This window comes from Macrosteles quadrilineatus, unplaced genomic scaffold (assembly GCF_028750875.1).
Source record: "Macrosteles quadrilineatus isolate MER2022 unplaced genomic scaffold, UCM_ALF_1.0 Scaffold_1__1_contigs__length_201487025, whole genome shotgun sequence".
Classification (NCBI taxonomy): Eukaryota; Metazoa; Arthropoda; class Insecta; order Hemiptera; family Cicadellidae; genus Macrosteles; species Macrosteles quadrilineatus.
The window spans coordinates 130,236,450-130,247,760 of record NW_026542594.1 but is presented as its reverse complement, the minus strand read 5'-3'; the positions used below and the strand labels follow the sequence as shown (position 1 = coordinate 130,247,760).

The 11,311-nt window shown below is 33.7% G+C and overlaps 1 protein-coding gene across 1 annotated transcript in view; it reads left to right on the top strand.

The window, feature by feature from the left end:
* Window positions 1-11,311, top strand: part of LOC128984939 (lysyl oxidase homolog 2) — a 103,243-nt gene that overhangs the window by 53,248 nt on the left and 38,684 nt on the right. The window contains exons 4-5 of the mRNA XM_054404311.1: window positions 9,853-10,055; window positions 10,357-10,447. Of these exons, the coding sequence (XP_054260286.1) occupies window positions 9,853-10,055; window positions 10,357-10,447 (294 nt within the window). The remainder of the gene's footprint in view (window positions 1-9,852; window positions 10,056-10,356; window positions 10,448-11,311) is intronic.

The window sequence follows — 11,311 nt, the reverse complement described above, 5'->3', positions numbered from 1 at the left end:
ACATTTACCTACTGTCAAATCCATTGTGAATTTTACACACTATTGTGAAAAATCACGGTCAAGCCAAAACAGATATTGTAAAAGATAAAACAATTTTACCTACTATTTTATGAGCTGACCACTGATGACGAGGGTTTCTATAATTTATGATTGACCAGACTACACTTCCATCAAACTAAATAGTTGTTTTTTTTAAACGTAACTCAACTTCAGAGTTTACAACAGTTGAGTAAACTAGACTTTTCATGTAACCCCGAACAATAAATCTAACGGGCTCAAGTCTGGAAATCGAGGAGGCCATGTCACACTTCCTCCACGTCCAATCCATGTCGGGTAGTTTTGGGATAGCCACAACCGAACGCTTTCAGTAAAATGTGGTGGAGCACCATCCTGCTGAAATATGATTTCAGCTCTTTGTCGAGGATCAATTTCGTCCAACAACTGAGGTAGAGAGTGCTGAAGAAAATCTAGATATAAATCACCGTTCAGATTTCCTTCGAAGATAATATGAGGACCAATTAACTGATCTCCAATCACACCTGCCCACACGTTGATCCCAAACCTTTTTTGAAAAGAAGCTTCTCTGGAGGCTTTTGGATTTTCATTATTTCAAAGATGCATGTTGTGAATATTTATCACACCTTCTCTGATAAAACGGGATTCGCCAGTCCATAGTATTTTTTTAAGGAAGTGATGTTCAACAATATCACGTTGAAGAAGCCAGCGGCAGAACTCCTTTCTGGATTCAAAGTCACGAGTCTCCAATCCTTGGACCTTTGCGAAATGATACGGATGGAAGTTATTGTCCTATAACACTTTATGTACTTTCCACCGGGACATACTAGTTTCAAGGGCAAGCTGCCTAACACTAGTAGTAGGATTATCCATAACTCTCTGAATTACACCCTCTTCAGCTGCAACATCATGCACAGGTCCTACTTCTTTCTTCTTCGTCTCAACCGATCCTGTTTCCAGCAAACGTTGATGCACTCTAGTAAACACCTGAGTACTGGGGGTGGTGCGATCAGGATACCGATTCTGGTACTCTCTCTGAGCAGCCGACGCATTACCGTTTACACAAACCATAAACAAAATGCATTTCAACATACTCCCGAATCGAAAAAGACATAGTTGACCGATCACTGTCCACATGTGACTGATAGATCTTTTTAAAATATGACTACTGGTACGCTTTGTTTTCTTATCGCTTAGATAAAGTATTGTTATCAGTAAAATACCTGAATCTATTGACTAAGTCCATTCCACAAAATATAAATTCCGGGAGATAATTTAAATCTTATATGAAAAATATACGATAACCGTAACTTTATCACAAACACATTTTACTACTATGTTTCTTTTCTTAGCTTGGTAGTTATAACAAAGCGTTGCATGCGAGAAAAAAATACAAATTATTTGTTGCCTGCACCTAAATGTATTATTCTTCACAATAGATTTTCTTTGCCTTACCATTTTTTTTTTTTTTTTATAATAATGATAGAATTACAGTAGGAAATTTGAAATACGGTAAAAACTATTATACACCATTGTAAAGCCCTTTAAATAAGGAAGTTTTTAGTCGTATTTGATAAACCCAGCCGAATTCAACAACCGAGTTATAGATTGCTGAATGTTATTTACATTTTCGTTGATATAAAAATAAATTGTTTAACGAAGAATTTTAAATAGAATATTTTTCCGTACCCCAACGATTATGTGTTATATCTATTTAAAATTTTGTGAGGATTCTGAAAATTACATTGAAATTGACAGTAAGTGCATTTGTTAACAGAGTAAAATAACCTTTTTCATAACAACTACAATAATTTAAAAAAAATCTTAATTTATTTGTTATTCTCTAACTGTAGAAGTTGGGAACCTCAAATTTGCGACATTCTGTCACCATTACCATGTAGTTTAATGCAAAATTTTATTTAACACTTATGACCGGACACCCTGTATATAATGGCGGGAAGCGCTAGTGTTGTACCCTTGACCACTTAATAGTGGTGTTCCTTTGACCAGTTCAAAGGTACAACATCATCTGTATTCAGTGTAGTTATTACTGGTTTTTATTGAAATATGTTAATGTATTAATAAGCCATTGATTTGTGGAACCTACAGGAGGTTGTCACCAAGCTCCCCAACACTGCCAAATCAAGTGGATAAGCACGTCAAAGAGAATTTTTCAATTTTGCAGTGGACTTTTTATCATAAAAAGTAGAAAAAAGCCATTTTTTTTTATCTTGATGAAATGAATAATAAGTTCAACTTTGGGTATCTGGTCTTATAATTTAAAAACTATCATGTAAGATATATATTTGTTTTTTTCTACCTGTTTTGGGCTGAAATCGGTATGCTGGTCAAAGGTACAACACCCACTGGTCAAAGGTACAACTGGATGTTGAACCTTTGACCACCATGTAATAAATTTTCTTTATTACTAAAAATAGGTTAAAACTTATGACAAGGAACTGGAAAAACTATTTAATCCATGGATAAAACAGTTAAGTATCATCGTTGATTGTTTTTAAAATAATTGGAGCTTTCCTGTCCCTACAACAAATTTTTAAGTGAAAACTGGTCAAAGGTACAACACTCTCCCCTACTTATATACTACTGTAGAGCTTTGGTTATCACAAGGGGGGGGGGGGGCAATTAGAAAATCTTTTGCTTGAATGAGCGATTTGAAAGCTATTTTGAGACATACAAAATTAAAATGACCTAACTTAATGTGTACAAGCTTCCCAGTGTATTTCAAGGTTCAAGAAATGTTTAAAAAAATATACATGCAATCCCGCAATGTGAAGCTTTTGGGAGCGTTTCATAAACTCCAAATTTCACAAACTCCAACGCTTAAAATATTAAATGAACAGCGCGTTTCATAATGTCCAAATTTCATAAGCTCCAAAACTATAACATTCAAATAATCACTGTTTCACAATGTCCAAGTTTCACAAACTCCAACGTTTAGATATTAAATAAACAGAGCGGTTCATAACCTCCAAATTTCATGAGCTCCAAATCTATAACATTCAAATAATCACTGTTTCACAATGTCCAAGTTTCACAAACTCCAACGTTTAGATACGAAATAAACAGAGCGGTTCATAATGTCCAAATTTCATAACCTCCAACGGTACAGTCTGGGCCAGAAGTCTCTTTAGTGGTTGCCACAGTCAGATACCAGGCACCGTTCGCCAGCGCTCGACTACTGATTATACGTACATTTTAATGATTGAAGAACACTCAGCTGTGTGACTCTAATATGTGTTAGCACACAATGTGCAAATAAAATTTACATTTTACCGAATTTTCCCTATAGGGAATAAGCTATTACCGTAATACTCATGGTAAGACCTGGTCCCGGGACCGATTTACTTTTTCGTTTTGAGGTCCCTAGAGACCAAAAACACCTTCAGTTCAAATTCATATATATACTAGCTGTACCCGCGGGCTTTGCCCCGCTTAACTTCATAAGTATTCCCATGGCTCAATCACGTCCTGGTTGAAGTTCGTTCGCTACGCTCACTCACCTTCAGGTTGGAAATCGTTCGCTGCGCTCACTTGTTTTCAGGTTAGCTCGTTCGCTACGCTTACTCGCCTCCAGGTTGATGTTCGTTCGCTACGCTCACTCACCTTTTGGTTGCAAATTAGCTGTTGTCATACATTTAAAAATCCCTTTTATTGTTTATAATACAGTACTTTTATAAAGGTTTTTATGTTTTAATATTTAATATTGGAGAATTTAAACGTTGTTAAGTGCACAGGTGTGCTGCGATTGGGGTTTAATACATTTGGACTTATTCAAAAGTAAAATAGTTTTCTGTGCTGCAATCTGTAGAAACACTGGGGCACTATTTCAAATCATGACTAATGCTAATACAGAATGTTGTAGTTATTCAAACGTACAAAACAGTTGGTGAAAGCATAGACAAATTTTGTCTATGGTGAAAGTAAACATCTGCTTTTAAATTATATTTATTTGTAAACATTCTAGATCAAAAAGTCTGACATTGGCCCACTTAAAACCCTCTGGGGCAGAGCCCTTTTGACGGATCTGCACCAAACTTCACTCGAACCATCCTTGAAAGATGCTTAATAATGCCTGAAAGTTTCATTACAATCTGTCGAGCGGTTTCGGAGTCCATAACGTATGTACACATATATATACATACATAGTTCCTCTTTTATAGATATAGATATATATTTAAATGTGTGTCCGTTAGCGCGATAACTCTAGCAAAAATCATCCGATTTTGATGAAATTTGGTACAAACTTGTAAACCTACGTTTATTCGAACGAGTTCGCCAACCAGCATGATCGGACTATGGGAACTCTTAAGAATATATACTTATACTCTTAAGAAAGCAATTACGGAGCAACAATGATGCTTCGTGTTGCGCCGCTACAACAGTAGAACGTGTAGCGCCTACATACCGAACCACGGCAACCTCTGCAGCGACTTCTGGCAGAGACTGTACCGTTGGAGCTTATGAAACTTGGAGGTTATGAACCGCTCTGTTTATTTGATATTTAAACTTTGGAGTTTGTGAAATTTGGACATTGAGAATCGGTGATTATTTGAAAGTTATAGTTTTGGAGTTTATGAAATTTGGAGTTTATGAAACGCACTGTTTATTTGATATATTAACGTTGGAGTTTGTGAAATTTGACATTGTGAAACGGTGCTTATTTGAAAGTTATAGTTTTGGAGTTTATGAAATTTGGAGGTTATGAAACGCACTGTTTATTTAATATTTTAGACGTTGGAGTTTGTGAAATTTGGACATTATGAACCTCACCCAAGCTTTTGCATTTTTAGGACTCGTGGAATTTCATTAACACGTGGCAAAATACAACACATTTACTGTAGTTTAAAATAAAAAATCATAGAATTGATGTTTTGTAATGGACTCTCGCATCAAGTTTCTTCCTATTCCCTAAGCATTATTGATTTGCAAAAACCCCTTTCAATTGGTGCCGATGTGCTTGGCAAACTGAAAATATATTCCAAAATGAGACCAAACATTTGAACGAGAACTTATTTTATCGAAGAAGTGTTTGAGAAATTGCATTAAATATGACTGCAATATATCTGCCCAGTAAGCAGCAGTTAACCTACACAAAATGAAAGTACACTACCCAACTAAAGTTGCCCGTCGTCGTCACTCATTACCACCGTGATCATGAAGATTTGGCCTCCAGAATTGGTTCTCAGCGTTCTTATGTTGGTTTGTTATATTTTTAAATATGATACCAGGTCCTATAATTAATAGGTAAGAAAATATGAATACTGTTTAAATATTGAAAGCTTTCAAATTGGCTACGGTAATAATTGAGTTACATTACCGTAATTACAAATTCATAACGTTTAACTCAGATTAATTAATATTCAACTACCTTTCAAGCTTTGGCTATTGATACAACATCTTTATTCTTGTATTATTATATTGATACTCTTCTTTATCCCATAGTCAATGCTTTCAAGTTTTCAATCATCAGGGTCTAGGTTAAAATGAATGACAACATTAAATGTGGTAGAAGAAATGAATGACATGAGAAGAAGAAACGGGCCGAACGCCAGCATCGAACACTGCCATAAATGCCTGAAAGCGTCTGTCGTCTGCCGATCTTCCCTACTTTTCACAATGTACAAAAAAAAGTCAGACTCAAACGATCCCAAGTTTCAGGATAGAGTTTGTATTCATTCCTACCATTCGCCATAAGTGTAGCCTAAATATTGCAATGAATTTGGTTAACGATTTGCAATAAAAATTATTTATAAGTTCCCCTTAATAGATAATATTTTAAATTATTTGTAAAAAAGGTTTTGGGACTGCTCTCGGCCTCAGGTTCAAATCTCGCCAAACGCCAATGAATTTGATCTAAGTATAAAATCTGCGATCATCTATAGGCCTTGAAGTAATGTGTGTTAAACGATTCCAGGCTAGAGCCTAATAATGTCCTTGTATGTGAAACAAAACAAAAAAGTAATATTTTTATTTTTACAATTTATGTTTTTTTTGTGTGATAATGGCTTTAAAACAGAAGTTAGTGATTTCAATGGAAGTGTGGGAAGGTTTGACAACAGAGGAACAATATTTATTAGTCATACGATTTGTAACGTGTTAACAATAGTTTAGTGTTAACCGTTATTGCTGCTGCCGGTTTAGGTAGGATAATCAGGACTTATATACAATACAACATTTTTATTTTTGTAGTTTATAACATAACCAAATATTTTAAAAAAAACCTTGCATAATAATTTGATGATCACCATTACCGATTTCATGAAAGATAGAACAATGACGTCATGACAAAGTTCATTTGTAATCTGCGTATTATTTATCTACAGTAATATAAGGATTTCTTCTTGAAGATATAGATATTTTTTATGTAGCTGTTTGTTCAATAATATAGCAAACTAGTCGTATTATGATTTTTATAAATGGGAACTACACTTCATGAATAGAATTTTATGTTTTGCTTCTGTATTATTATTTATTATTTGTCCTTTCTGCGGATGGTTGTTTGGGAAATCGAGACTCAGAAATAAATAGTTCAAATTTAAATCATCAGGGAAAGTTAAGTTAAGTTATACACACAAAAAAACTAATAACTCTTATCTGGAAATATATTTATAAAATATAACAACTAGATTACATAACAAAACAAAATTATTATCTTAATTAACAAATTCCATAAAAATATTAATTGTTTTACAACTATATAAATTAATCAGATGGCAATCTACCAGCGAGAAATATGTTTAGTTAGTTTCATCAGCAACTAAACTAACATTTTGTGCTTGTTGAAAGAAAAACTGTTTTGATGGAGGGATTAGGTCTTGACAAATAATTGTAAAATACATATTACTGACAATATTAAGGAAATCATTATGTTACTTTTCAAATAAAATAATTGAGGTCATACTTTTCGAACATCACTGCCTTGGGCCCGAAGACTGTGACGCTACCTAAATCTCTTGGAGTTAAAGGTACAGAATGGGCATGGTTTAGATCTTAAATTTCAGATAGGAAACAGTTTGTAGAAATAGGTCATTATTTTAATAATTCAAAACCTATATATAAGGAGACATATAGTTCGAGCTTGCTAAACATGCAATATGGAGTCCCCTAGGGATCAATTCTAGGTCCCTTGTTATTCCTCTGTTACCTGAAGGGTCTACCAGGGGTGATATGGGACAAGAACAATAAAATTTGTCTCTATGCCGATGACACTAACATGATTGTAACTGCCAATAGTAAAGAAAACCTAGAAAATGCATCTCATATTAACTTATCAATGATTAAAGACTTTTTTTATAGAAAAAACCTTCTGCTAAATTCAAAAAAATCTAATTTTGTAACATTTACAACCAAACAGACTAAGCAAAAATTAAATCCCACAATATTCATTGAAGAAAACTTAATAGATCAATTAGAGAAAACAACTTTTTTGGGATTAGTTATTGATGAAAACCTAACATGGAACGACCATGTAAATCTTGTAGTTAAAAAAACAACAAGTGGTTTGTATGCTCTTCGGAAAATGGCAACCTCTTGCAATATTGAAACTTTAAAAACAATATATTTTGCCTTAATCCATTCACTTGTGTCTCTAAATTAACTTGTCCTCTAAATTAAACATGGATAGAATATTACTCCTATAGAAAAGGGCATTAACGGTAATTTTGAATCCAAAAAAAATCTGATGTAGTTAAAAATGATTTTTCCAAATTTAAAATATTTACTGTTTACAGTCTCTTTATTTTTGAAACAATAAAATTTGTAGCATCTAACAATAAACTAACATTTGGTAATACTGTCCATAGCTATAATACAAGATCCCATCGATTGGTTGAACATCATAAATTAGAGCTAAAAAAAATCACCCATAGAGGAAACAAATATTTTGACCTTTTGCCACAAAATATCAAATACCCCCGCCGCAGCAAACCTGCCGACTAAGCGAATTTCCATTTGTCTGAATTGATTTTCAGTTAAATAAATGTTAATAACATTAGGTTTAACGAGTACCTAGGTTTGCTGCTGCAAGGAAACTAATAAAGTGTGTGTTTTGAGTAAAATATTGATAGCTTAGTAAAAAATAAATAAATTTGCCAAGTTTGATCAAAATATATCCATAAACAAGCAAACTACAACATTTGACAATATTCTCCATAAGAATAACATGGGAATTTTAAAATTACAATTTTTTTAATTTTCTTCGTTACTAATAATCGAAAAAAATACTTTTATATACTAAATTATTTGTTTTTTAAGCTCTTGAAAAAGGTCTAAAGAGAAATCGGGAAATTTTGTGTTTTGAGGGTCAAAAGTGAGAAAAACCAATTTTTACCCCATAAAACCCCCCGTAAAGCCCCGTTCCCATGGTCCGATCGTTTATCCGTAAAGTTTATCCCGCTTTACACCTTTAAACAAAATTTCATCAAAATCGGACAAAAATTACTCAAGTTATCGCGTTCACGGACGTATATATATATATATATATATATATATATATATATATATATATATAAGTCTATATATATATATACATATATAAAAATTTGAACGAATGGTGTTTTTGGCCTCTGGGGACAACAAAATGAAAAAGTAAATCGGTCCCGGGTCTAGGTCTTACCGTGCCACCTACGGTAATAGCTACTTCCCTATAGGGAAATTCGCTAAAAAGAAATAAATAATACGAACAGAATTTAAATTTGGCAAAAGCATTTCAAATTCAATTAGCTTTCTTTTCTATCGGGGAGTTTTGTTCTTGACTCTTTTGATTTTCCCTCTTTCTCTTAATAATTTGGAATGCAATTTAACCTTATGTATTTTTTTAATAACCTACTCACTTAGTTTTGTTCCCATGACTCTATTTCATGTAACTATATGTTTTCATATTATGAAATAAAGATATTTTGATTGATTGATTGATACCTACTGAGCCACCGACTCACCAAATTGTATTATCCATTATATGATGACATATTTGGGCTTTATTTATTAGTCAATATTTGTTTTTGTTTTTAAATGCTTATACATAAAAAAAACATAAATTAAAATAGTATTGCCTAATACTATTTTAGGTAATAAAGGTTCTTCGGTTCAATATCAGCATTAAATTGTGGTTTAGAGTCTTTTCCAAATTTAAGTATCAGTTTCTAGCCGGATGAATTTAATAAGTTAAAAGTCTTCATCGGTGGAAGCCATCTTGAGTTTTACTCCCATAAGACTAATGCTAACTCTTGTGTGGATGCGTTTAACCAGATCATCAGCAGCACCACGCATCCACGCATAGCAGATCGTCATCGAAACATGATTTTGGTGTCAAATTAAAGATATGAGCGTCCTCTATGGAATTGCCGAAAAAGTTGTATCATACCAATTAAAATGTGAGTGTTAAGTTTAACACTTTTTCACTGCAAATCCGATAAGTTTTTTTGAAGATTTCTCTAGATATATGTCTTAAAAGTGTAACTACTAATTACCACACTTTCATCTTCATAACTAAATCTGCTACGCGTCCACAAGTTATCACTTAAAATGGGCTGATCAGGGCGGCGAACCTCGAGCAGGTGGAGTGATACAACCGAGGGACAACAAAACAAGACTGACGGATACTTTTCACAGTATTAACCAATACCATTGACTATTGGATACACTTATGTTGCTTGTTTAGAATATTATTCACACATTAAAATATGGTTCTAAATAGTTTTAATGATAAATAATACTATAAGTAATAATCTGAATTGTATATGGCAAATAAAGAGGCCTATGTTGTTTTATACTGCATCCACGTTAGTACGCTCAAGTTTGATTGATGACTATTGGCAGACAAGTACTGGATGGACAATGTATACTGCAGTGGAGAGGAGAGTCGTCTAGACAAGTGCAGATTTGACCCCTGGGGCATCAACGACTGTGAGGGGTCAGAGGCTGCAGGCGTCGTCTGCTACAAGCCTCCACCTGAGGAAACTGACCTCACAACCACCACCACCGAAACTCCCAAACCCACCAAGCAGCGCAGGAGAATACAGGTACAGTACACCGACTACCAAATACCGTACTCTGCAACTGTGGCACTTTACTGTGTACAATAATTTTGCTGTATCTAAACAATATCCTGATATTACTTATGACATTTAATTTATATAGTGAACATGTTGATTGTTTTCAGTTGAAATATGATTTTGTCAAAGTTTAACCGTATGAACGATAAACCAAAGCAGTGTTTAAGGAAAAGGGTTATTTTGTTTGTGTTCAATTTTACTTTTGGTTTTTGACATCCAAGTCCTAAATCACCAAATTTTACGATTCTAAGATAACATGTTTTGACAGGATATTCTGAACCATGGGCAGATCCAGGTGCGGTTGTCTGGAGGTCGGATCTACAACGAGGGCCGGGTGGAGGTCAAATACGGAGACTCGTGTGAGTAAACAATCGTTCTAAAAGAATAATACTATGTAAAATTTCAGTTTATGGCATGCATTTTGCAATACAAAGTGTTGGGTATTAAGATTACCATATATCACCTTTTATTCCGTAAATTATAATTTGCCTCACAGCTTTTTACTTAAAGTAAGTAGCATGAGGTGTTGGGTGTTAAAATATATGGTTTCAGTAGTCTGAGACATACTTTTTCCCATTAGGTTGTCAACAACCTTTATCATGGGTGGTGGGAGTAACTACGAAATTTTATGAGGTAAACCACAAACGCTGCAATTACATTTGAATCCTAATTTTTACAGCAATGAAGGTTGCATAATTTTGTTTAGAATCATAAGGACCATACATAACGTACGCAATTTCAATGAAATATTTCTAGTGGTATTTTTTTATAAAACAGTTAGGTGTTAGGTGCTAGCTACCATGGATTAACAAACTCCCTTAAAATTTTAAATTTTATCTTCGAGATCTAGGTAGCTCTTTTGGTTCAGTTCATTTTCTTTAGATTGGGTTTTCTTGTTTGCTGTTTTGTTTGTTATCTAACCAACTTTAAAACTACAGAACTACGGTAAGGTACTGTATTTTAAAAATAAGCATAAGAATGTGAAAGCTATTGCTGTTCGTTTTCTGGTGTTATGACCAAAGAGTATGACACAAATCGTCAATAAATAATCAATTATAACAATATAAGTACCCTACCAATTCAATCATATCACTAACTTAATGCCAAATACAAAATGTACAGAATAAGTTGTGTAAAGTATTTTCCAAACATGAAATATTTCATAACGGCCTTTGAGCAAGTGCGTTTTGTACAATTAATATATTTTAAGTTCGTGAGTTCAA